Genomic DNA, 27,398 nt, shown 5'->3' on the forward strand with positions numbered 1-27,398 from the left:
TCAGTCTTTAATCAATTTCATTAAGAATTACCAGATGACAACAATTGTAGAAAGTTAAATTATGACTCCTAGAACCTTTAGAGCAAGATAAAAACCATCTTATTAAAAAGTAAACATCACAAGCCTGCAAAGGAATATCTGGGTATGACAAAACCTCCTTGGAAGTGCTGTGGACAGATGATGTTAACAGTGAGCTTTTGCTTACCTTTGCTGTGTGAGACAGCGTAAAGTAGGCATAGGACAAACAGCGCATGGTAGTCGTCACTGGTGCAGTCAAGGGCACTGTACACCATGTCTAAGAACGGCCTGCAGGGAGCGAGAAAGAGACAACAAAGAGAACATAGCTTCAGTTAACAATTCTGTCTTTCCCATTTTCAATTCTTTAGACTTTTAGATGAGGTTTACATCGCACTGCGCTCACGTGTGTTTGTGTTTGTGTTTGTGTGTGTGCGTGCATGTACCTGCTCCTCTGTGTGTGTGTGCGAGTAGCTGCAGCTGTCTTCTCCTCATCAGTGATGTTCTGCTCTGTCAGCTCTGACACCTTACACTTCTCCATCACCACCATTTCTATCTCTGCACAGATACACACACACCGCGAGATGCATACTTAGTATTTACTTACATAAATCTCCACATATTTGGAGAACCACCTACCTCACAGAGTATCATTCACATCACAAATTTAGCACACTTACAGACACGGAACAAAGAGGCTCTAAAACGTATGGACCAACTGAAGTGTGAAGGTCTTAAAACGTACTAAAGCTGCCAGGAAACCTCACATGTGTTCCTCACAGTATTTAGAGCAAGCAGGTTAAAATTAGTAATTTATAGTAACACATCAATAGACAAAGGAATATTTAAATCTATTATGAAGAAAAACAGATCTATTTTTAAACTTATTCTTTAAAATGTTGGTAATTTTATCACTTGTTTTATCAGTTAACAGTGGTAGGCGTCTTTGTTCCATCCCAAATGGTACTCATGTCATTCTGAAACCATCTTCCCCTGCAGCCCATGACCACATTTGTGCTTTTAAAAAAAATGAGTAAAGAAAAAAAAGGTTGAAGCTGTTAATGCCTCAGTATAAATCAAAGCATAAAAAAATGAATCATTTCAGATGCGTGAAATGGTCACATTTTAATATAGACACACACACACACACACACACACACACACACAGAGCAGGAGTGAGAGACAGGCGGAGAGATGAGGAGCACAGGATGGATGGTGTATCGCTGTGGGAACCAATACCGCTACGTGGATTGTGCTCAGCACAAGATCAGTGGTAGCCATGATGATCATGGGGAAATTAAATGGTGCCAAGAAGAGGATGCAGCAAAAAGAGGGAGTCCTCATCTTAAAACAAGCTAAAGAGACGGCTTCTGTTCTGATTGTGCAGCGTTGCCTGTTTTTTACTCCTGTTACTTTTTCCAGGAATCTTTTATTTCCTGAAAAAAAAATGATGAGGCTGTATAATATAAATTTAAACACAGCATTTTCTTGTAGCTGCAAATGAAAAGCAGCAAAGCCACCACATTTCCAGTGAAAAATGTCAGGTGTTCTTTCTTTAAAGAGTTCTCTCTCTTTTCTCTTGAGGATAACCAGAGTGCATGGGAGACCACATTGGATTTATGGCAGTGAAGAAACACTCACAAACACAGTCCTGTACTGCTGTGTCCAGCGAGACACACACTCACCTTCCGCCGTCTCCCCACTCGCTCTGCTTCCCTTAGAACTCCCACCTGCTCCTATTCCCTCTGTACCTTTTCCCTTTTCCCTCTCTCCTCCTCTGCCACTGTCATCATCCCAGCCCTCTTCTAGTCCTCCTCCTGCACTGCTGCTTCCGCCCCCAGCCCTTTCATCATCTTCCTCTTCGCCCAGGTTCTTGTAGTTTGGCCTCTTCTGTGTTCTTTTGCGGCCACGATGGCGGGACAGCTCCAGTGAGCGCTCCAGAGACTCCGGAGGCTTGATGAAGCGGCGCATACCTCCCGCACTTGCCTGATGGATAGAAGCAAAACAGGACAGAGGCCAGGGTATGAGGAGAAAAGGAATATATCACCTGTGGATCACTCAGTTATTATTTTAGTCAACAACACATAACCATAACCTTCAAAACTGTTTTAAAAATAACATCACAAATGTACGAGCTGCAATCCAAAAGACAGATACAAAACTTTTCCATAAAAAGCCAAAGGAATTCCTGATGCTCTGATTTGTGGTCGATCAAATTTTTAAGGTTGTCTCACTGTGCACCTCTAGGCTGTTTTCAGTGCTGATGCTATTTTTAAAACAACCTGTGGAAGTCCAGTTCTGACAAGTTTCACATGTGTATCCGCAATGCAAGCCTGAACTTCTCCACTGTTTCAAAACAGAGAGCCTCAAGAGTTTCCTTTTGGAAAAGAAAAAGAAACTCAAGCTCAAATCAGAGGACCACCGCTGGTGTTGAGAGAAGAGTCCATTGGTGCAGCTTAAAAATTCTTGCACTTTAAATGCAATGCGATTGGGGTACAATGTTTTGATGGCTTGTAACAAAGTTTGAGTCATTTCTTTTAGATGCTTCAGGATATCAGAGTAGTCAGTAGTCATTACTCCGAGTCAGCAGTATGACTCTATGAATAACCGTATGAGCTGTTGAAAATGTTCCCAACTGCACTCCTCACCTGACCGAACATCTTTAGACTCATAAATTCTTGACTCCTATCCTCAAAGCTGCTGTTTGCTCTCTGGGTTCTAAGCTAGAGACCCAGCAATAATGACTGCTGATATGCATGTCAAGTATGTAGACTTCAAACTTCTGCAAAACAGAAATTTGACTGTGAACACTCACACGTGTGTTCACAACAGGACATCCATCTAAAACAGCAGATGCACAGAAAGCAGCCCAGAGGTGCACAAAGAGAAAGCCTTGCAGGTAGGGCTGTGCGATATGACCAAAATCTCATATCCCGATATAAGAATTCTATCGTCCCGATAACGATATAAATCACAAAAATGTAACATTTTCTGTAAATTCTGTGAATCTCGGGCAGCTCGACTTGCGGGAAGTGTTTCCAGCTGCGCATCATGTAGCTGGAGTCGAGTGTTTTTAACCGATGCATGAAACGATACATTTTTAGACAAAAGGTGTAAAGGCCGCCGTTTTCTTTCTGAGTATTTATTACACGGCGTGCTGCAGAGAAAAGCCTGTTCTAACGTTTGAGTCTAAGGTTTATTTTTTAGCACCTGACAGCTCTTTAATTCTCATCCGTAAATCTGCTCTTTCACGTGATTCAGTTTATTTTGAAAAGTCTCAACAGGATCTTGAGCTTTACTATGAAAGGTTTATGTGGAACATAAACAAGCGGACACGCGATGCTGTTACCGTCATTGTTGGTAACCACAACGCATAAAAACAGGCGCTTGTCCGTTCGTAGTGTGGTTATATTAAATATAAGAGAAAGAGAGAACTTTAAGAAATTAATATAGCCTCTACAGTGACCATCAAAACGATGAAAAAATATTGCCGTAAACAGTTTATTTTGCGACACCACGAAACAAACGATAGCGTAAAATGAAACGATAGATGTTTTTATATCGTCATCCGATATATATCGTTATATCCAACAGCCCCACTTGCAGGGCAATTAAAATCAGTTATGTAAACTAGATATCATGTATTTAAGTCTTTTTGGCAGGGCAAAAGATAGGCAGTGGTCCAAACAAGAGAAACAACAAAGGAAAGCTGTCAGGTGGTAACAGGAAATGCGATAAGCCCCCGAAAAAAAATTAACACATGAACACAAGTATTTGCAGAAATTGCGTATTTAATTCCATCTATATATAATTTTACTTGTGTCTATTTATTGTCACACTAATTACAAAGTCTTACAGTAAACATACACTGATGTTAATCAAAAAGCCACTTCCCACTTCATACATTTTTGGACTAGTTCCTCTCTCACACACACAAAAACACACACGCGCTTTGAGGCCCTTCTGTGTGGCCATACTCGAACTTTGAGAAACCCACTTTCCACATACAGCCCCCAAACCGACACCAAAATGCACATGCACACAATCCCACAGGAAACAACTGGTAAATGATAAAAAAAAATGCTGAGCAGTGCTGTCAGGGCTGTCACTTACAGTAAGTATAACATGTGTAATTGTGACAATCTTCCTGTTGCACGTTTTAATCACAAACTCCTTACTACAGTTAAGAGTGGAAAACAACGTCTCATATTCATGTTGATGTAACGTCGACATGTGTTACCCGTGTTAACATTTCTGCACACCATGTCCTTATAGGTCAGAGCTGGTTTAGGGTTTTATAAACAGCTTAAATTTGTGGGTGATTACTGTATAAAGCCAATAATTAGCAAATTAATCTATTAACTAACTGATTGATATTTAATGAGCAACTACTGTTATCAGCACTTTTTCTCTTTTAGAAATTATAAGAAAGTGATGACGAGGTATCTTCTGAGATCCACGTTGATCCATGTATTTTCAGCTTTATGTTCTACCAGAGAAGCTTAGCAGGATTAAGTTGAAACAGCATCCTTCCTGATCTTTTATCAAACCTTGGTGCAATCCTTCACTGTTTGAAACAAGCCGTTTGGCTCCTTTACTTTTTCCTTTAAGCCATCGGTCCTCTGATTGGCTCCCATTGCAAATAAAAAAAGATTTCAGTATCAAGTAAGAGGGGCTCATGGGGACTACTTGTACATATGCTAACCATGCACTTGCAAATGAGCAACCACTATTTCAACAACTCATTGCAAAAACAGGAACTACGGAACATCGTAAAAGGAACTGATATATTTCATTCATCCTCTGATTTAGCAATTAATTTAGTAAGTATTTATCAGATTATTAAGGAATTACAATAATGATGGTAGTGGCTATAAAACTATACAAAACACACACTTTAATGGCTTCAGGGATGATGCGAAACAGGACTGAATTCCAAGATAATCCTTTCTCTCTGGTTTCATTTCGTGAAAAGATTCACCTGCTCTTACACCGAGAGGAAGAAAACTCTGTATCTCACACTGAAACTGGGTGGCCTGATTTCACTGAAGTTCTTGTGCTAACACAAACCACCAAACACAAACATGAGCACGTGACCACGTCAAAACATACATGCACTTACATACGAGCAGGTGTCTGAAACCATCCTCCTTATTCAAATGTGTGCCTAGGATAAACCCAGTATCAGTTTCTCTCCATCAACCTCTGGTGAAGGTATTGTGGATGAATCACAGCAAAAAGCTGCATATTTATATACATCATTTAAAACCCTCGCTTTGGCCCTTTCTCCTCCATCTTTTCTTTCTTTTTTATTAATTTCTTATGACACAAAGGTATTCTTGTAACAATTAAAGTCTTAAACATGTTGCCACTATTATTTTATTTCACACTTTTTAATTTAAAATTCAGAAAACCTTAGTTATTAGGTTTTTTCCCCATGCTTTAAAAATACTCACATACACTGTGTGTTACTGGTAGGATTACATTGTAGTTACTGCTAAAAACACAGTGTGTATTTTGTCAGAGACAAACCACAAACCAGTATCAGTGTGTGCGTGTGTGTGTGTGTGTGCATGTATGTGTGTGTGTGTGTGTGTGTGTGTGTATGTATGTGTGTGTGTGCGTGTCACACCTGCTAGCTGACTATATTCTGGTAAACCACTCGCAGTCTAAACCAATGCTGAGAAATTACTGGAGGTCAGGGAGCATGCACGACATATCTACAAACACACACACCCGCTTGAAAGTAGGGTGCCATTTGCAGGTCAAAAGATAAACCCAATTTTCCTGCACAGTAAACGAACTGCACGAACTTACGTTACGCAAAAAAATAAAAAAAATACTGCCACATGCATGCAAATATCAAAAACATGTATCTAACTGGTGCACTTGCAAGTAAACACATCTACAAAAGTGTGAGAGAAAGAGAGAGAAAACACTTCTTCCAGGAAAGAGATCTGGGTTAGGTGAGCCAGCTCTGTCAGTGTTCCATCATGTGACCTAATTTCCTGCCACATCAAAGACGAACAGGAGGTGCCATTTGACCACCTGCGCAAAAACAGAGCCCATACCTCATATGTCTGCTGTTTTATCTACAATAAATCAATCTATAACACGGTACATGTGATTTAGCAGATACGAGTGCAACTTCTGAGTATCTATTTGGCATCTTTAGGAATAGTTAGTAGAACTTCCTCAGTTAACCATGGTGATGTCACACAAATGCGTGGCATGCATAACACTTGTTCGCTGCACTAATGTGCTCATTAGCGTTTTTACATGCACCAGAACAAAATGCCAAATACACTGCTGCAGGGTAAATGCCAGTAAATCACACAACCTGCACCGGTATCCATCTTACCAATGTCAATCAGTCAGAAAAAGAATAATTAATGTGCAAACGCAAATTTGTGTTGCCTAGTGGAACGGAAAAAATAAATAAATTACCCCCGGTAAAAAAAGAAAACAGTAACTCATGGATAAACACAACTAATATGATTTGTTAATCTACTTGATTTTACTTAAGAGAAAAATATATAAACAGGGAAAGTGATCTTGAATGAATATCTGGCAGGTACGTATTTGGGTCTGGCTGCCTCCTGTTGTGGTACACCAAAGCTGTGAAGACATCACGCCTCTAGTTATATTCACTGAAAAGGTAGGCCGTTTCTTACAACAGCCAGAGAGCTCTTGCGCGCGCACGCACAGACACACACACTCAGCACAGAGAATAACCACAAGGGTTCTCAGAAACGCTCACTACCTCGGCACACCCACCTGGCTTTAAAAGCAGATGGTCAAAAAAAAATGTAAGAAGCAGGGGCGGGGCGATGAAGGAAGAGAAACTGAATCAAGAGTAGAAAATGAGAGGTGAGGGGAACTGGATGGGGAACATTAGGTGATGAAAGGGGAAGATTAAAACGGTGGCAGAAAAGAAGAGGGAAATTACAAGAATATGCAGATGGAAATTAAAGGGCACGGAGCAGTAAAAGGAAACCGAATGCTGCTATCCAACGCTGTGGCAGGAAGACAGAGAGCACGACAGGAATCAGGAGTGTTCAAAAAATGGAAAGGGAAGAAAAAGAAAAGTCAAGTAATTTGCATATTGCTGCCTTGATGTGGGTGAATCATGGAGAAAACCATGACCCTTCGATCTCACAACCACCTACGCACACTTCTGGAACACAACTGTGTGTGTGTGTTGTGTATGTGTCCATGCGGTTGCTTCGTAGGTGTGAGTGTGCACATTTCTTGTTTGTATGCTGTACTCACTCACAGTTTTACCTGTTACAGTACAGTACAGTTTACAGTACATTAACATATACAGTCAAAGTGTGTGTGTGTGTGTGTGTGTTACCGTGCTCTTGTGCGTGCTGTGAATATCTGTCGGTGTGGTGAATACAGACAGATCTCCGTTGAAAATAACATCTGCAAGGGCATTGACCAGTGGCTGATAGTGGATGATTAGAAACACCTGAAAAACAAGAACATAAACACAAAATAAGTAAAATCAGTTTCTGGGCCACTAGAGCTGATCAGAAAATAAATTATACTGTTAAAAATTCATTTAGACATGATCATCTGCACCAACATGTAAGCATTGCAAATTACACAAATATAACTGGCTCCCTTAAGACACGATTTACAGTCAATGGCCACTTTATTAAGTGTGTGTTAATGCAAATACCTGGCAGGAATTCATGTAAACATGAGCAAGGAATTCAAACCAAGCATCAAAATAGGGGAAAGGGGTGAGTTAAGCTACTCTGAACGTGGCTGTTGGCGCCAGACTGGCTGGTCTGACCATTTCCAAAACTGCTGATCTGCTGGGATTTTCCCACACAAACATCTTTAGAGTTTACAGAGAATAATCTCTAAAAACAAAAATATCCAGTGAGCAGCAGTTCTCTGGGAGAAACTGCTTTGTTCATGTCAGAGGTCATAGGAGCGTGGCCAGACTGCTTCGATAACTTCGATAACAGTAACTCAAATAACCACTTGTTGAAAACTCAGAAAACTGAGCCTAGAATTTGGAGCATAGGTTCAACAAAATTGGGCAACATAATATTGGAAAAATATCATCTGGTCTGATGAGTTTCTCCATGAATCCATCCTGCCTTGTATCAGCAATTCAGGCTCCTGGTAGTTCTGGTGCGGGAGAAATTTTCGTGCACACTCCCAGAGTATTGTTGCTGATACTTTATGACTATAGTGCACCCATCTTCTGATGGCTGTGTCCAGAAGGATAACGCACCATGTCAAAAAGCTCATATAATCTTAAGCAGGTTTGTTGACCAGAACTATGAGTTCAATGCACTCAAAAGGCCTCCACAGTCACAAGATCTCAATCCAGCAGAGCAACTTTGGAATGTGGTGGAACGGGAGATTCATATCATAGATGTGTAGCACCTGTAATGCTGTCATGTCAATATGGATCAAAATCTCAGGAATATTTCCAGGACTTTTGTTGAATGTATTCCATGCAGAACTAAGACAGTCCAGGAGGTAAAAGTTGGTTAAAGCAAGTAATAATAAGGTGTAAGTAATAACTAATGCAGCATAAAGTAAAGTTTTATTTCCATTATTCACATAATAAAGCTAGTAGAAAAGGCTTTACAAAGAGCAGCTTGACTGTATGACAATACACCACCGGATTAAGCAGCCACAGCAAGATTACACTCACAAGAGTGTCAGCAGGCAGGCAGGTGTGTGTGTGTGTGTGTGTGTGTAACTTACTTGAGACAACAGATAAAGGGACACTTGAGGGTTGATCTTCCGCTCTTCAGACTAAAGAGAGAGAAAGAAACAAGAAGATTTAAGGTGATATATAATAACAACAAGAACATAATGTGTGTGATAATCATTTAGTAGTACGAGTATAACAGTCATGACCCATATTGCAAACAAGTAAACATTTATCATGTCAAAAGAAAATTTGATTTAAACAGTGTTTTAACTGTCTAATGTTCAACTATCTGCATTTATAACTCATAATAATTACGCTTTCACCTGGAATATAATCTTTTCAGCTCACCTTTGTTTTTTTATAGATATGTTAGGGCTGTGTGATATGACACAACACACTGGATGATGAAACATTGTGCTGTTGCAAAACATGTTGCAATATTTTTTCATTGCTTTATATGACGATTTGCAATAGTCACCACGGTGTAAAATAGTATGCAGAGTTTATGAATGAGAAGCAAAAATAAGCTGTCAGGTGCTCGAACTAAACTTTACACTTAAATGTTAGAATAGGCTTTCTCTGTGGCACACCATATAATAAAGATCAAGATAACTAGTCATTACAACTTGCATTCATAAATATATATGGTTTCATGCATTGGTCAAAACACTCGACCCCAGGTATACGATGCCCAGCTGAAAACACTTCACACAAGCCGAGTTGCCTCATTTATATTAGGAGTGTCTGCAATGCAGCATACTATGCAAAAGATATGTGGAAGAACAAAACAACACGTCTCTGAATGAACTTAACAGTGTGCTAGGACACTCTGCATTTGAGTCAAGTTTCCCGACAACCATACAGGAGCAGTAATGATAGCCAGAGTGAAGAGTGAAGTTGTGTGTGGTCATCTAGTGTGTAAATCTGGAAGGGGTGGGGAACTCCAGGGCTCAAGGGCCGATGTCCTGCAGGTTTTAGGTATCACCTTGGATCAACACACTTGAATCAGATGATTAGTTGTTTACCAGGACTTTGCAGAACTTCAAGACATGTTGAGGAGGTAATCTATCCATTTAAATTAGCTGTGTTGGATCAAGGACACATCTAAAACCTGCAGGACACCGGCCCTTGAGCCCTGGAGTTCCCCACCCCTGCACTACGGGATAATGCCACATAAGGCCCATATTTATTTCATTTTTGATTATTTACTTTAAATGTAAAAAAAGAAATAGTACTTTTCATACGGTGATTACATAACTATTCACTGAATTTATAGAAAACGCATTATAATGATATATAGTGTTATTGGGATAGAGGGAGAGAGTATTAAAAGGCTTACTGACCAATCGAAGAACTTTACACCACACATATGGCATACTTTCTATGTTCTATGTAATTTAAGATTTTACCAAATCATATGCAGGCACAGAAGACCATGCAAACTCCACATGGAAAGGCCCCTGAATGGTTTGAACTCAAAACCTAGTGGTAACCTCTATGTCACCCACACAGCACCACCTGCACAAACTGGCAAATACCTAACCTAACCGTAAATTCTAACTCATAGCTTTTCTGAGGTGATCAAGCAAAACCACTGGTTAGTCATTAATCAAGCTAAGAAAAAAAAACTACTACTGCAAACTGAACATTTTTCAACTTTTTAATTTTTCAACTTGATAATTAGCTTAGGAATAGAACCGTACTACACTGCATGTGTGAAATGAAAGGAGGAAACCACTTTAACACAACACACACTTCAACTTTGAACCTGTGAACATCAGTCTAACCAGATGTATTCAGAAATGCACTCCAGAGTAACGTACCGTCTCAGGACTGACCAAAGAGTAAACATAGAGTGGCAGAAAGAGACGGTTGAGGAGGTGGTCGGTTAAAACGTCATTAAGGAATTCACAGTTGATGATGAGGATATCGTTTAGGTAGTGGAGGTGGTCAAGGTGCTCTGCTACCAGGTCACTTAGCTTCCCCCTGTTTTTATGTCTAAGACAGACAGAAAATAAATAAATATATATAACATAGAATAATAAGCATGAGCCAGATCAAGGCTTCAAACAAGGACACTGCTGACATCTAGAGGCTACAGTGAGAAAAACACTTACTCTTCATCCGTCTGTACACACTTGTCCAGTTCGATGACGTGGCTGCCGATAAACCAGACCAAGTTACTGAAATATGGGACCGCGGTCTTATCTCGAATGTAGTGCAGCATGTGCTGGTTGTCCACTAGAGAGAGTAGAGGCATGGAGAGTTATTATCAAGGTCAGTTCAACAAATACAAAGACTCATTCATGTGTACACAAAACATGTGATCCTCGAGGAATACCAGAATATAACCAGATAATTATACACATTTAAAAGCATATTAAAATAAAGGATGATCTTACTAAAAGATTTTAAAAAGTAATTATTTTTAAAAAAAATACCCAAAGGGTCAAAATAAGGACACAAATTGTCAATCCACTATCAATAAAGCCAGATGAATTTCCCTTTTATATGTTAATTAGTCAAGAATAAAATGCTTTGCCAATCAGTTTTTGCTCTGTTTAACCCAAGCTTGTGGCCTGAGCTTTCCAGATGCACCCTCTTGAGAGGTGGCCAGTTTAGGTAAGAGCAGTTTTCACACATTAGGTGTGTTTACATATGTTGGGATTACCACTGTATTGGTGGAATGAGTGTGCATCAAATGGGTGCACAGTCTGATTTCCTGCTTTAAGTTATGCTATTCAACTGAGGCCTGCAAATTTAAAGAAGGATAAAAAAAGCTTTGAAGGATGGGCCTGACCTCTTCGGCTTGCTCCTAACGTCTGTTTAGAGAAAGGCAGCTCCAGGATTATTAGCCACAATTAGAATTTGACCGATATTTTTAAGGCTAATATTGACACTGATATTTGCTGATATTTTATTTCTTCCAGGCAAACAAACCAGAAAAAGTTTCCTAAACATCTGTTATTAGTAAAGAATCATTTAAGTTGTTAACATTCTACTTGGATCATTTGTTCACGTGTTTTGTCAAGAGGCAGGTGCAGAGTGCCCTCTGGTGGCCAAACTATGCAACATCAATGCTGAAAGCATGCCTGAAAAGTATTTCTCCTCTGTCTTTACTACTTAAATATTAATTTATTTTTATTGATAAATCGGTCAGTCTTTAACCACTGCACTGCCTGCAGTCAGATTAGATTGAGGCTTAGCCATGTCTTGGGGAAGAATACTAGAAAATAAGAAACTATCTGTCCTATTGCTGTAATAATTTTTATTTCTATTATATTGCGAGCCTTTCAGTGTTAGAGCGCAGATTTTATTTGGGGCAAATATACACAGAACAAAGTGAATTTGTTCACAGTTAACTGGAAGCTGAAATTTTTTTTTAAAACCTGACAATGCAATCAAAGTTCTGCAGGTCTGCTTATTTAGAGAAAAAAAACTGGTTAAAAAAAATCTGGTCAAGTCAATATGGTTTCTGGTGCTTATGGGTCTAACTGCAGAACTTTAACAAGCACAGTTACACTGAACTCCTCCAATAATAGACTTTTTTTTGTTTTTTGTTTTTGTTAATTTAATTTGAACATACAAGGGTTTTTCAGGGGAAAACAGACAATCAAAAGAAACACAGAAGTAAATGTTCTTTAAGTGTTGACTTAGGTGAATGACAAAAGCAACATCCTGTAGTAAACACCACCAGTCGAATTATAGTAACACTTTTTCATGGAAAATCTAAATGCAAATAAAACCACATGGTTATTATACTTCCAATCCAGACAGGTCAAATTGAGACAAGTAATGCATGAGCAGCCAAATTAAATTCATGAATTACACAATGGATAGGGAGACACTGACTAAATAACCACAGTGATCAAAACTGTTGAGCCCATCACCAAAATAAAAACCAACATGTGGGGCTTAGCTGAAAATTAGGTTGTTGGAACAACAAACCCAAGAGACAAAATGAGACTGTTTTTTACTGCACGAATGAAGTGGATGATACAGAATGATTGAAAAGAATGATGCTAATACTCCATACATTTAGAACAAATACACCATTAGGAGCAAGCAGGGCAGGGTAACAATTCACATTAAAGCTCCCCCCAAAACCCCCAGACTAAGTTAACACTATAGAGCTGAGGTGTCTTGACATCATTCAACACATGAAGAAGAGTAACTGTAAAGAAACTGAACAGGATACCAAGCCCTGAGAAAAAGACTGAATGAATGGAACCAACTTACATGAAACTGGAGTTAGGCAGATGGGACGCGCAGAAAGAGGAGGAAGAGGGAGGGGAGAGACAAAAGAGGAAGAGTGGTTGTTGATAAAGGAGGGGGGGGGGGGGGGGGGGGAAAACAGACACAGGTTCAATGTGAGTAAAGGGGCGGCTGTGGAGGGGTGGAGGCTGGGAACGACCTCACAAACATTTATTAAAAAATAGCAAGGGCACACCTGGAAAAGGAGTTGCATATGTAATGTACATATTTAAAACTTGTTTTGGGATTTTACGGAGGATTATGTGAACAGCAGACACTGAAACAAGCAGCCCCCACCCCCAAAAAGAACAGTTACATTACTTGAAAAATCAGCACAATAAGAAAACTTGATTCTATGCAATGACTAAATGCTTTGGGTTCTGAATTAAATCCTTTTTCAGGTGGCCATCTGTTGCAAGGCATGTCCTAAGGAATCATTAAGGAGCATCAATACGAAGTAACCTTCACTGCAATATTTTTAGTGTTGTGATACTCTAAAAATCCAACTAATTACAACTATTAAATCAGCAAAGGGTTTTCCACAATTAAATTATTATTATGCACAAGTGTAGTAGGCAGTCTAAAATTCAGATGTTGTGGGTGGTCCCATGACAATCTCACAGACTTGAAGTCAGAGTTGCTACATTAAAATGATGCTTTTAAAGATTCCTTATTAAAGCATAGCCCGTGGTCAGTTTAGCAATGACACATCCCCTTTAATACTACATTGATTTATAAATGACTTTTGTTCTTATATTGTTCAAAAAAGTTGTACCTTTGGGAGTTAGAATCAGGATGTTATGGACGGCGGAAGAAAGCCATGTTGTACAGAACAAAGTGTTACATGCGGGACGAGACGGACAGATACGGACACAAGGCAACAGCTTGTGAGACTTTAAAGCCTTTACACTGAGCAGCTGTTTCATTTAAGGTGACAATAAGCATGACATGTACAGAGAAGCCAAAACCATACAAGGCAATACCAGCTTCCCCTGCAATGAAATGCAGACAGCTTGGACGCACAAGGATCGCACATTGACGGCAGGAAGGAGAAACACTGCTGCTGAAAAAGCTGCTGAAAAGGTGTCGATGTTCAGACTGCTACTGCTTTCTGTAGTCTTTCTGAAAGACCTGCAGCCCCCCGCATGACAGAGCTACAGGTGAAGGGATTTCAACACCTAACTGTGCATGGTGCTGGACTGTGTGAAGAGTCTGTTTACAGTATGGTGATTGTAACGTTTATTCTACCACGACTTATTGTGAACTTTAACCCTGTGTGTTGAAACCTCAGGTAATTTTATTAGAACCAAAAAAACAAAAACAAAAACTACAACAAGTCTGCTATTTTGTCTAATTTAGATTTTTACATCAAAATGTTTCTTGTTTACTTTAAATGAAATCTTAAGTGTAAAAGCATTCAATTAGCTTTCCAGGGACTATAAACAATAACACGAGAATCTTAAAAACGTTAAGAATAAATAGTTTTAGTTTGCAAGTGTGGATAAAAAGTTCTAATATTCATATTATCATATCCAGTTAGAATTCTATAAAAAGTAAATACATGTCATGGTTATAAATAACAACATCGCTTGGACAAAATCTTGTAATGAATAATTCTCCTAAAAAGGCTAATGCGTATAACCAGGAAGATATCCAGACCTTGATGTGCATCCACATTTACAAAAAAGTTTGGATAATGTACAAAACGTAAATAAAAACAGAATGCAGTGATTTGCAAATCTTAAAAATCCAATCTTATTTTATTCACAGTAGAAGACAGATTCAACCCGAACACTAAAACCGAAAAGTTTAACTCTCATGAAAAGCACTGAATAATGTTTAATTTGATGGCAGGAACTGATATCAAAAACGTTCGAAGAGGGGGGAGGTAAGAAGCTGGTAGAGTAATTGGTGCTACAAAGAAACAGCTGGAAGAACATTTTGCAACTAATTAGGTTAATCAGCAACAGTTTAGAATTAAAAATGTGCAGATGCAATAATGTGCACAAGAAAAAAGCAAAACAAAATAAAAAAAACCCTTGTTAATAAATTTTTGAACAATTTCAATGTTCCTCAATGGAACATTAGTCTTTAAATATTTCACCATCTACAGCAGCGGTCCTCAACCCCCAGGCCTCGGACCGGTACCGGTCCGTGAGTCGTTTGGTACCGGGCCGCGAGAGTTGAGGCTTAGGTGAGAAATTTATGGTTTTCAGGGTTTTTATCGGTTTTCAGCGTTGTTTTGTTATCGTTTTTATCGTTAACTCTGTTTTCCTGGGTCTTTTCACGTGTGTTATGAATAAATCTTATTTTTTTCAGTACCGGTACTAGTTTTATTTTGTTGTATTTATCCGCGACACCTTAAAGACCGGTCTGTGAAAATATTGTCGGGCATAAACCGGTCCGTGGCGCAAAAAAGGTTGGGGACCGCTGATCTACAGCACTTAATATCAGAAGATTCAGAAAATCTGGAGAAATCTTTGTGTGTGAGCGCCAAGGCCAAAACTCTGAATTCGATGCCCGTGATCTCCGGGCTCTCAGTCGGTGCTCTATCAAAAACAGGCATAATTCTGGCCTCAGGAATGCTTCCAAAAGTCACTGTGTGTGAGCACAGTTCACAGCGCCATCCAAAAACGTGGGTTAAAGTTCTATCACGCAAAGAAGAATCCAAATTTGAACAGATATGATACAGATGCCCCACATTTTGAAACATGTTGCTGCCATTAGCGTTAGAATATAATTATTGTTTTTTGAGATCTGCAAATCAATGCTTTCAGTGTTACCAAATTTTTACTCATTGTCCCCAATTATTTGCAACTGGGGTTGCATGTTGACCCTAAATAAGCAACAAAACATTAAAAGAAAGAAAATTTGCCAGACTGCTTTTTAGTGTGTATTTGTTACAGTGTTACCTGTCAGTCATGCTCATGCACCAGAAGCAGCAGCAAGAAGAGGGAAGAACAGAGAAAGGCGGTCCCAGCATCCCGTGAGAGTGTGTGGATGTAAGCAGCGTGTGCACGTGCGTATTCACGGCACTCACCTTTGTAGACGTTGAGTGTGATGGTTCGGACTGCGATGCGGACCATGCTTTCAGGGTGGTTGAAAAACTTAATGGCCTCGGTGTACAGGGCAAAGTCATTAGTGTGCTGTGTGTGGGAGACAGAGAGTGGGCGCTGGTGAGCAAGACAAGGCACTGCACCATTTTGTTCAGGATGCAAATGACCACAGAGAGAGATAGAAGGCTGCTAAAGGAGACAAGAGTGCTGAATTTTGAAGGTTAAAACTTAACAGGAGCAGTAATCTTATAACATTACTGTTGTTTTAATGAGAAAATACAAAACACTGTTTTGTGAGATTCAGAGGGGTCCACTACAAAGCTAGATTAGTAAGTTAGTGAGCTATGTTGATTCTAAAATCAAGAGCTTTCTGTATCATGCAAGTGGCTCTCTTTCCCACTGGCTAAATCACTGTAGAGTTTCGTTTTAAACTGGCTGGAAGAACCACTTTTTTTTATAGATTGTCTGCTGCAGTTTCATATATGCAAACTGTTAAGCTGAAAATCACTAAAACCAATTTGCATAAATTTGGTGGTTCGGAAAATATTTTTTAAATCTTAGTATCCTTGATTCTAATCTGCTGCTTAGTAACAGCTGGAATTGGAGCTACTAGAACACAGTACACACATTCAAATTCTAATGGATTTGACTTTTACGCGCTGACAATCTAAAGCGATTTCTATGTCTCCTTTATTAAGCAGTCTGACAGTAACGTTTAAACTGGATACTATTATAGCTTAAAGTTTCAAAGCTCTAATGTGCAGCTGTCAACTTACAAATAAACAGCACAGCAGAGAGTGCACTCAGTGATGCAATTAAAATTAAACTGTTATTTTATTGCTATGTGTGCTCTTCAGATTAATGATTTTCTTCAGCATTAATTTCTTGGCCTTTTGCAACACCGTTGAAAGGTTTTTATTTTTCTTTACTTTGACGATGTCTGATTGGAAGAGGTGGCACTCGCGTGTGAAGAAAGGGTCACATGACCTGTGGAATGCTCCTTTTTATATGAGCGTGCACAGTGCCTTGACTAGAGAACCCAACTTAACAGAGACCTTATAACCACCGTTGTGATACCAATCAAGCCAGCTAAGCTAAAGAAAGCCCAGCTGTGTCAAACGTCCCTCGTAGTACATCCCCCTGGACCACCTCACGTACTGCTAGACTCATAATAACTCATAATAATCTTGTGGGCATTGCAGTGTTGTTTGTTTTGCCATTAACTTTTCAACTTTTCATCTTTTAACTATAAAATTCTAGTATTGCCATACCAGTTCCTACAAGAAATTTGAACAAACCAATGTACTTAATTCTGAGCATAATGAGCTTAACAGCAGGGACTTCTTCTTCTAACCATAATAAGATTTTAGAAGCTCAACACGTCTCAACATACCAGCACGCTCCATTTAGCAATTCTGCACAACAACCTGATAACTCTGGATACTACTGTTATCTCTCTCTGTGCCAGTGCCCGATTGTCCACCCGACCATTCCTCAGTTGCTGTGACCTCCAGGCAGTCATAGCTGCGAGTCAAGCATTTAAACAGTCACCCAGAATCACAGCAAATGAGGAGTTCTGAGCCTGACACCAAACCCAAACCGACTTTTTGCAATAGTTTTAAAAATGTGACTTGTGTAGTTCTGAGAAGGAGGAAAGCTGAGCAGTTATCAAACGGCGCCATCTGCAGGAGAATAAACTATAGCTAAGACTCCAAAATATGAATAATAATGATAATCAAACTAATAGATTAATTTCAAATATTTATATAACATATAATAATATAAACTGCGTAAAAAAGGTTTTAATTATTTTTAGAATAAAAAAAATATTTGACTTTAGACCAACAATGTGTCAAGTTGGTTATTAACACTAGATATTTGTTAACACACAAATTAAAACAAAAATGTAATAGTTAACTTAAAAAGACAAATGTTCTCAGATCTACACAACAGGTCTGGTTTTGGCTTCAGGGGTAACGCTACCATCAACAGTACACCAATAACTTTCCCCAGCACAAAGAGGCCAAGGGAAAGACTATAGATATCACTGAAACATCAGAGGTTAGCAACATCACAAATGAATAGTGTGGTCAGAGTTCTTGGCAACAATCTAAAACTTCATTTGCAAACAAATGACACACAAACACACAATATGTATCATATAGAAAAATAGATTTAGAAACAAGCCCAAGAAATAATGTGTCCATGCCACGTTCTAAAAATTCAGTTATTTGCTGTGTGCAGTATCTCTTAAATCAATGCTTCTACACAGGAAGCCAGTATTTTGACAGAGAAAATGTGCTGCTGATTTGCAGAAGCTCTGTTTCTAAGTTCTGCTGCTAATCTGCATGTTGGGATAAGCACACTGATAAGCTTTACTGGCAGAAAATGCATGTGACAAATACGGTTCCAGACTGAAACTTACTTTAAGTGTTTTTATTTGTTTAATTGAAGGCATTTCATTTCTAAGGATTGTGAATTTATAACAAAATCAACACAGCCACAAGTTCAAGTGTTGTGCAGTAATTGTGATTATATATACACACACAAAATAACCACTCAGATGCCTTATTTCTTCCTGTGCAGTCTACAGCTTCCTCATTAAACCACAAAAACAACACTGCACATGTGGAAACAGCCTGCTCGGCCTGCTGGTGCAGCTGCATGCTACTCTCTGCCCCTCACTGAACAGAGTTCACACAATGAAAAGTATGCCTACAACAGGGCAACAGGAAGTCAGTACTACAATTCCTTTTGAGTTGATTTGTCAGTGGGTTGCTAAGAGAGTTTGAAAAGTGGCAAAATGTAATGACAAAGTTAACAATAAGGAGGTGAACTGAAGTTTGCACAACTGTCCCCCAAGCACTATTTGTATATAATTTCATATTAAAATAAGTGCATGTGTGTAGTAAATTAGATAAAGTATTATATGTATTCCTTAAAATTACTTACTGAGGGGTAAAAAAATTCCAGTTTTATCATTTGCAGTTTCAGACAGTTGGCTGATATTACAAATTTGCTTCATTGCACACTGCTTCCATCCTTAGTGTCTTATGTTTCACCACTTCCTTCCCTCCCTCGTATCTCTCATAAAGATATGCAGACACTGAGCAGAAGGTTCTTCATGTTTTGTTAGCCTGTCTTTTTCCTCTCTCACATCATCCCTTCTCCCCCCCATAGCCTTACCTCATTATAGAAGAAGTGCACGGTGTGGTTGTTAAGTTTGAGTGACAGGGTCTTAAGGAAGGAGATATAATAAGCCATGATCTCCTCATCCGAGAAGTCAAACTTGTGGACAATAATGGAGTTGACGTGGTTGTTTGATAAGAGATAATCTGTAATGAGAAAGGAGGCGACACGTTTAGGGTACAGAGAAGAGATGGCTTTTATTAAGCCTCCAGATTGTCATGCAATTTATCTAACAGCTCAGCATTTACAGAAAATGACACAGTGTTAAAAGCTGAAGGTGGACTGATTCATTTCACTACCTTAGGTTTTCTTTCACTGTTATTGGAACAAAGGTGAGGTAAAGCTCTTGTGGTGACTGCAACACCTTGCTGAAATACCAACTTTAGTTTATGTTTATAACAACCCATTGTGAAATGGACAGTATATAATCTACTAAGATTTTGGTTCCCCAGTAACAGATTTAACACTGTCCGTGAAGTTGGATTTAAGAAATAAGTGCTGAAAGTTAAAGTTTTTAGAACTTGTTTAGTGCCATCTTGTGCCAGTTACAGACTTACATTAGTTTATGTTACCTAACCACCATTAGAACCGATAACTCAGTGGAATATAAGGAGACTAAAACTTAAAAATCAGTCTAAGGGGATCACTGTTGTACTGCCCCTCACTGCCATGTATTAGCTGTAATATTCGGGTTTGCAAAGCACTTGAAACCAGCGTGAAGGACAGTCTGTTTCAATCACCAGCTCGACAAGCTCTTATACAGAATGCACCGAGCCGCGTGATCAACTCGCAAATCAGATGTTCGCCAAGTGCAATCAGCACTATTTTATGAAATAAAATAATATAGTTTTTTTGTCCATTGCATACATCAACCTATTTTTCCTGCGTTAGTAAGAAACTTTGTTATGTTTGACCATGTGGTAACCTGTTATGTTGTAAACTGTTTAGGTGTGCTTGGGAAAAGAGAGACTATTTTATTGTATAAAACAGGCCTCATTGACTTGGGTTTTTGACTTCAGCTTGCTGGTCCAGTAAACCACCTGTCACCTGAGAAAAACAGATTCTCCTTCACACATAGCTCATTTACAAAGTGCTTTATAAACCTGAATATTGCAGCTAACAGGTGGATTATCCCATTTCAGTGCAGTTAGCCAAACAATGAAGAACCACTTACTGCTTAACAGACAGAGAGTTAAAGTACAAAGTAGAGACTTGGTTTGTTAACAACTGAACATAAACTGTAGTACTAGAAAACATAATTTACAAAAAAATTGAAACACGATTAAAGTTTATACGGTTGAAAAGAGAATAAAGGGTTCAAGAAGCTAGCTGTGATTATGTTAATTTCAAGTATTTAATTAATGGTATAAAAATCTGTTAAATTGTTAGCAGAAAACAACGGATAAACAACTAAGTGAAAAACAACAGCTTGCTAAAAATGTGAATACGAAGTTGTATATTATTAGAAATGGTTAGCGGTTTAATTATTAGCTGTACACATTTAAAGTACATATAGTTACATTAATGTATGGATAAACTGTGGATTTGTTAGCTAACAACACAAACTAAATAGCTAGAAACATAGTCACATGAAAGAAAGTTTTCACAGACTTTATACCGTCAGTGCTTTTTACTGCTTTTACAGTTTTTACAAGGTAAGCAGTAGGCAGTTGCAAAAAACAGGAAAAGAGTAAAAGACAAAAGTGGAAATGACCCCCTTAGACTTCTTTATTTTTCCCTGAGTTAACAGTTCTATTAATAGTTACCTAACATAAACTAATGTCAGTCTATTAGCAGCATTAGTCAGAGAGTGAAATGATGTAATACTACTTACATAGGGAAGTCTCATGGCTAATGTTTTCAAAAAGTATATTGAGGGTCTGGAGGAGCTGGACACACACGTAACGTCCAGACTTCTGACGGAGGATGTTCAAGAAGAAGGCAAACATGTTCTTCTCCAGGAAGAAACTGGTCACAGACATAAGACACAAGCAAGTAAAAAATTTTTTTTAATTCAAGTTGACTGAATAACATACAACCATCATAAAATGGACAATGTCTTTAAAAAAAAAAGAGAGAGAGACATTACCCTGCTTACTAATATTATGGTTAGGTGTTTATTTATCATTTTCATACAGTATTCTTAATTTACAGCACTGTGCACTTGAACAACCTCTGAGTGTTGGCTAAAGACTTTTGCACAGTACTGTAATTCTTATTCTTATCGCAGTTGTTCTACTCACTACACCCAAATGCATCTCAGCTGACTCTCACTTTACTTTCCAGAATATTTCAACACTGTTAGACCATCATAATTTATGTGCAGCGATATACTGACTTTCTGCACTTACAGACCGCAAACTTCACCTTTAAAAAAAATGATCTCAGACTAATTCTTTGTTTAATATTAGGTTCTCATTTTAGAGAAGTAAACACCTCAGTACTTTGCATCATAGAAACTGGATAATGTTTAAAATCATCACTTTGATAGCAGAGTAAGATGTCACTTTAACTCCCACATTAGAGTACCACCTTCATATCTGTATTTAAAAGTGATGAATCGCACACTAAGACTTGAACTGGGACTTACTCAAACACAGAGCTGTCATTCTGGTCCCCCCAGATGAGGATCTCTGTGATCGAGCGGATGGTCTCCACCAGAAGGTTCCTGTTGTGATCTGTTACTGTTGTGTTTTTTGTCAAGACGTGGTACATATACCTGATAGAGAGAGTTACAGAAATAAGGTGAAAATGTGAAAGAGGAGGTGACAAAAGCCATTTGTTTAAATTTGACTGAAGTCATTAACATTCACATATCTGTATCTAAACCTAGCAGGACAAAGATTGCACTGATCGCGTGACATTGCAGAAAGCTGCTAGATAAACCTAATAACGTTTCAAAGGAATATTGATAGATGCAGTAGCGCTGTTACTGGCTAGTGCCGTGTAATAACCACTAACCTAGAAACTTGTGCACACAAGAGGTTTCCCTCATTTAGCCTCACTAGATCCCTGGCTCGGGATTTTATGTCCTGATTCAGGTTGATCGAAATCACCCCTCAATGTCATGCACCTGTTGGGGTTAAACGAATGCATGTTTTCGTACTCTGGTAAAAGCCAGTGTTTTCCAGCATGAGCTCTTTTAATTCAGCCTCCATGCAAGCTTTACAAAATTGGTAAATACAGTTCTTCGTGTATTAATGATATTCAGATTAAAATTTAATTTAAACACTTAATTTATCGTCTTAATTTATAGTGTCAATTCGGTTTTTGTCTGCTAGGACTACATCAGATTTTACTTACCTCGCAAAACATAATAAAAAAAATCCAGTAATCCTTGCTTTATTACAATTTGATTGAATAAATGCATTTACACACATTCACTACTGCTAAATATTTGGCTAAATATAACGCTGGTAAAAAAACGACTGTCGTTTTCAACCAGCGACCACTTAGGCTAACATTAGCTTATTTCATGCTAACTACTCACTTCAAATGGTCCAGGGAGTGGATATTTTTCGCTTTCCCCTGTCCTCCAACCCAGCTCCGTGACCGGCCAAACATGGTTGCGGTTTTAATGGGACTGCAATTTTGCCGGGCGCCTTGTTTTGCTAGTGTTAGTGTTCGTATCTATCCATTACACCCACTTTCCCGTTCGGCTAGCTGCTTAGCAAACAGGGGGTGATAGGCGGTGATGGTAGCCACTGCGGGGTCATTACGTAATAGCGTGGGCAAAGGGAGTTGTAGTTCTTTTCCCTACGAGAGGGTTTACAGTAGAACTGAGAAAAAACTACAACCAATGACTTCCCATGCTATCAATGACGGTTAAAGCACGCGACCATAACTGTTTTGGTGATTGACAGCTCTAAGGCCAATCAAATGCCGACGCTTTGGTTGGTTGCTGGTTGGGACTGTTTTGATGCGGTTGGCAGAAATGTTAAGACGGGACATTATAAACTATAAATAATTCGACGTGTGTTTTTGTGAATAGTTCGTCTCTTTCTGTCCGGGTGTGTAAACAACAAGTCCGCAGTAGTTTTCTTGCATTTTTTTAGACCGACTCCTATGCTACTTTTTTTTTTTTTAGCTCTAGCCACCAGCTGGCATGGCGTGAATTCAACAAACTCACGGAGTCAATGCCAAGAATGCGTCGAGCTAACTGGCTGTGATATTTGAATGTGTTCCTCTGGTTATAATTAGCTATGGACTTTATGTTGTTTAGCCCGCATGATTTCCTGTCGTTTTCTTCTGGACCGTACAGATAAGCTACTACATTGAGGGCTTCCTCTGAATCGTCGTTGCAGGCCAGGACGGGCCGAAATGGATGCCCCAATCCCAGCTACCCACACAGACTTCTAACGCTGACAGCAACAACTTCAGGCCACACACACACACACATACACAAGAACCCCTATCCGTGGCTTTCTTTATTTTCTATGACACACCAAATTTATGCCCAGCTAGATTCGGTGGAATCGCTCCTGGACGAACTCCCATATATGTTTTATTTGGGCCTGTTCTTTGTCAACGTCCTGATCCTCTATTATGCCTTCCTGATGGAGTACATCGTCCTGAATGTGGGGATAGTATTCCTGCCTGAGGATATGGACCAGGCACTGGTGGACCTCGGGGTGCTGTCCGACCCGGCCTCTGTTCCCTATGACACGGACACGGAGCTGGATGTGTTTGAGGGATATCTGGAGTGACAAGGCGGTCCTGGAAAGAAAAAACGGAATAATCAGATTTTGATAATGATGTTGCTGGGATCAAGAGGTCAGGCTGGTGCTCCCAGGTCAGCAGTTTGTTGGGAAAATGCCTCAAAGTGGATGCTTCTTAAGCTTTTTGTTCAGAGAGGCACATCAGGCAAAAAGTAAGCAAATGGCACAAGTGCAGTCAAACGTTTAAGTATTTAGACAGTCATAGTTTTGCAATTTTGATTCCATACACCAGGACACTGTGATTGAAGTACAGACTGTCAGTTTTTCTTTTGCATTAACTTTTTAGGAATTACAGCCTCTTCTTATACATAGTCACCCATTTACATAGGCTGAAAAGTAGTTCTTCAAGTGTTCATTTGGTGATGATTTCCATGGGTTCAAGACTTCTAGACAAAAGATTTTTATCCAAGCAGTTCTTTCATTTAAAATTTAAAATCCAGTTACTATCGAAGCTCTGAACACGGAGGACTGCATAAAAACAGCTGTAGTTTCTAAACTGTTAAATACTTTTGTGCAATCCCTGACTTAAAGCTGAAAGTCTGCACATGATTGTTTGATTGTTAAAATCCACTGTGGAGGTGTACAGAGGCAAAGATTGTGTAGTTCTCCAAACACCTAAGGACCAGATTGCAACAGTCAATAAGTAAGCACCATATGTTCAGCACACTTTAATAGCCAGTATATCTGTTATAAAGTCAAATTTAAAAATAAAGCTCTACCTTTTTATGATTGTAAATGTTTTTTTGTGTCTCTAGGTTGTCTCGACTTAAAGGCAGGTAGCCTGAGGATTCATCACTTGCAGACTTATGATCTGTGACTGTTTGATGGAAAGAGCACTTTGGGAAGGTGTGTTCCCAGCAGAATATCAAGCAATCACAAGAGGTTAGCGCTGGCCTCTGCTACCCTCGCTTTGGATACAACGAAAATGGAAGCACAGCATGGTGCAGGAGAACGGAGAGAGACGGCTGTTCCCTTTGGAAGAAAAATTAATGTTGCCAGGGATGTGGATCTATCCAGGAACTGGAAGTTCACTCTAAAAGCAAAATGTGTTTGAAACTTGCCGCATCAGCCACGGTGTGATGTCCTACAATGTGACATATGGCAGTAGAACTGGTGAAGTGCAGGAAAACAATGTCCAATAAGCATGATGAATACTTAATCACTCACAGAACAACTTAAGTCACCGTTTTATCCTCTAATACAGAATCCAATTCTCTCTTAAGAACATCCTCGCGGAGATTTGGGTCCACTAACATCACCCTTACTCTCAGAAGCACAGCTAAGAATTATGGAAGCACTGGTGAAGCATAACACTGTCTCTGAACTGAGGCGGGGAAGATGTAGGACATAAAAGTGCCGTAAACTTTTTAATATTGTCACTACGCCATTCACCACAAGTCAGAGTATTAAAGTGTCGAGAAAGAGGTATTTCTTTAGTGCTGTACCCCTTTGTTTGTCAGTAATTAGGCGGAGTGGTGACCACTGTGATCACAGCTGGCCAAACCTGTCAAATGTCTGAAAAGGAGCCTCTAAAGAAAGGCTTCATTCTTTTCTTTTTTTTAAAAAAACCCAAACAATTTACTGAGAGACGAGATGCATTATGCTGACCGTCTTCAGAGGATTTTGAGCCAGCTGTTTAATTCCTTGTGTTCTCCTGCTTGTGCTGTCACAAATTTAGAGCTGCTTTTTATGAAGTGTATATTCTCAACAGCAATAATAAACTGGATTCAAGCAATGGATCAGTTACATAGTTATACAAATGAAATGGTTCACAGGTAACCATTTCATCCATGAGCTTGGCCAATTGTGGATGGGGAGAAAGTAAATATAAATTGTCTATATTTTGCTAGGCAGCTTTTCACCGAGATTGCTGGTGCTGGTATTTTCCCTCGTCAGCACTCAATATAGGGAGATAATAATCCACAGCCACACTGTGTAATTAACTAATAGGGAAAAAGGGAATAAAAAGTCTTGCTGTGATTCAAGAACATGGATGAAAACAAAGTAATTTAAGAATGTTTTTCAGAGAGTTGGCACCAGAGTTTAACAAAAAGCCGATCATTGATACCTGATACCAAATCGTTTCTTATGTGGGTTAAGGCCTTGGTGATATTTTGGTAGTTGTTTTTGTCAAGATGTCCATAGCTAAGTTTTTTTGGAGGGAAAACATGTGTTTGGAAACAGTATTTAGACCACAGGGCACTAAAACTCAGGATACTAATAAAATATATAGTATGAATACTGTGTGTATTCCATACGTTTATGTGGAATTTAATCAAACAGGAACAGAATCAATACGAGGTAAGGCTGTGAATAGGAGATAATATTTAAGGAAGTGTGTAATCTCGCTGTCTCATGCTGTAAACAATGTTAGCAGGCGGCTTTCTTTTCATTGACCAATGTCAGTACAACAGTGCTTCTTAGTTTTGGTATGAAAACAGTAGCATCTGAAGCTGTAACAGATTTCCTAATTTTGTACAAAAGTCAGTGGCCATGCTGTTTCCCAGGCATGCTACCCTGTTCAGGGCCACCATCATCATCATCATCTCGCGGGCAACATACAACCTGTGCTTGTGCCGTCCCATCGCATTGGCTTCTTTGCAGACATGCACATGCTCAAATGAACTGTAGAGTTATATTTTCCATTGTGTATTTAATAAACTTTGAGCGAATGCCAGCTTGTAGCCTCTTTCTTTAAACCATCAGCTTGTGTATTTCTGCAGGTGTGAGGGTTTTATTAATAATCATGTGCATCAGCGTGATGTCATATTGCTTTTTAACCACAAGAGGGAGTGAGTGCAACAGAGAACAGCAGCAGTGGCTTCAAATTGTGGGAATTCTTTGAAGTCTCCACAATTCGATGATGGAAATCCCCAACAATGCTAAGTGTTCAGATTTGTTAGAATTTGCAAAGCGTGGTGGGAGTACGCTCTGCGTGATAACGGCCAGATGACGGCCTGTTATTTGATTCGACTCCGAGAAGCGGTGCTGCCAGGAACTGTAGATGGACATTTGCTTACTTTCAGGTCTATTCATAATGTGAATCCAGTATTTTCCCTTTCTATTTGTTGAGATTCAATCTCGACCCAGTTCTTTCATTACCAACAATTCATGCTTCACGTGTGAGATTAGTAATGAAGTATCTCACAAATGTAATTTTGTTTTTTATCACTTCGTCGAGTGCGCACGCAGAGACTGACGTTCTTAAGTGTTCTTAAAGGTCAGTTTGCATCGAAATGGAGAACAGAAACATGCAGTGAAGGAAGTGAAAAGAAGGGTTTTTTTCAAAAAACCCATTGAATTCAGTGAACACAGGGGCATCAGTGGAAAGAAAACACTATAAAAATAGTAGTAGGGTGAGTGTCAAAGCATTTTATTATTATAAAAGTAACCAGCAATCAGTACTGTATAATTTATAGCCAGAAAAACACCGTTATCCCCCCCCCTCTCTCTCTCTCACACACACACACACACACACAC

General features: G+C 39.1%; 2 protein-coding genes across 6 annotated transcripts in view; one reads left to right on the forward strand and one right to left on the reverse strand.

Moving 5' to 3' along the window:
* clec16a (C-type lectin domain containing 16A) overlaps positions 1-22,978 on the reverse strand; it is a 53,596-nt gene extending 30,618 nt beyond the window's left edge. Inside the window, exons 1-13 of one of the 4 annotated variants that reach the window (XM_013913439.1) lie at positions 22,691-22,978; positions 21,791-21,919; positions 21,035-21,168; positions 19,198-19,346; positions 15,996-16,101; positions 12,941-12,946; positions 10,819-10,942; positions 10,525-10,699; positions 8,752-8,802; positions 7,373-7,489; positions 1,701-2,001; positions 462-573; positions 206-306 (exon numbers count right to left, since the gene is read on the reverse strand). In XM_013913439.1, coding sequence (XP_013768893.1) covers positions 206-306; positions 462-573; positions 1,701-2,001; positions 7,373-7,489; positions 8,752-8,802; positions 10,525-10,699; positions 10,819-10,942; positions 12,941-12,946; positions 15,996-16,101; positions 19,198-19,346; positions 21,035-21,168; positions 21,791-21,919; positions 22,691-22,764 — 1,579 coding nt within the window. In that variant the 5' untranslated portion in view covers positions 22,765-22,978. The remainder of the gene's footprint in view (positions 1-205; positions 307-461; positions 574-1,700; positions 2,002-7,372; positions 7,490-8,751; positions 8,803-10,524; positions 10,700-10,818; positions 10,943-12,940; positions 12,947-15,995; positions 16,102-19,197; positions 19,347-21,034; positions 21,169-21,790; positions 21,920-22,690) is intronic. The other 3 variants (XM_013913436.1, XM_013913438.1, XM_013913437.1) reach the window with 3 other exon arrangements.
* Positions 22,979-23,063: 85 nt separating this feature from the next.
* Positions 23,064-25,474, forward strand: dexi (Dexi homolog (mouse)). 2 transcript variants are annotated; one of them, XM_013913440.1, is made up of 2 exons: positions 23,064-24,070; positions 24,674-25,474. In XM_013913440.1, the coding sequence occupies exon 1, from the start codon at positions 23,637-23,639 to the stop codon at positions 23,904-23,906; it is 270 nt and encodes an 89-aa protein (XP_013768894.1). In that variant the 5' UTR covers positions 23,064-23,636; the 3' UTR covers positions 23,907-24,070; positions 24,674-25,474. The 2 variants fall into 2 exon arrangements, with proteins under 2 accessions (XP_013768894.1, XP_005743568.1); XM_005743511.1 differs by having other exon boundaries at positions 23,064-23,992.
* Positions 25,475-27,398: the final 1,924 nt, after the last annotated feature.

Source organism: Pundamilia nyererei, unplaced genomic scaffold (assembly GCF_000239375.1).
Source record: "Pundamilia nyererei isolate P.nyererei 1_Seehausen unplaced genomic scaffold, PunNye1.0 scaffold00132, whole genome shotgun sequence".
NCBI lineage: Eukaryota > Metazoa > Chordata > Actinopteri > Cichliformes > Cichlidae > Pundamilia > Pundamilia nyererei.

Excerpts from the sequence above, each read along its gene's own strand:
- dexi (XM_013913440.1), top strand. The coding sequence starts at position 23,637 with ATGACACACCAAATTTATGCCCAGCTAGATTCGGTGGAATCGCTCCTG.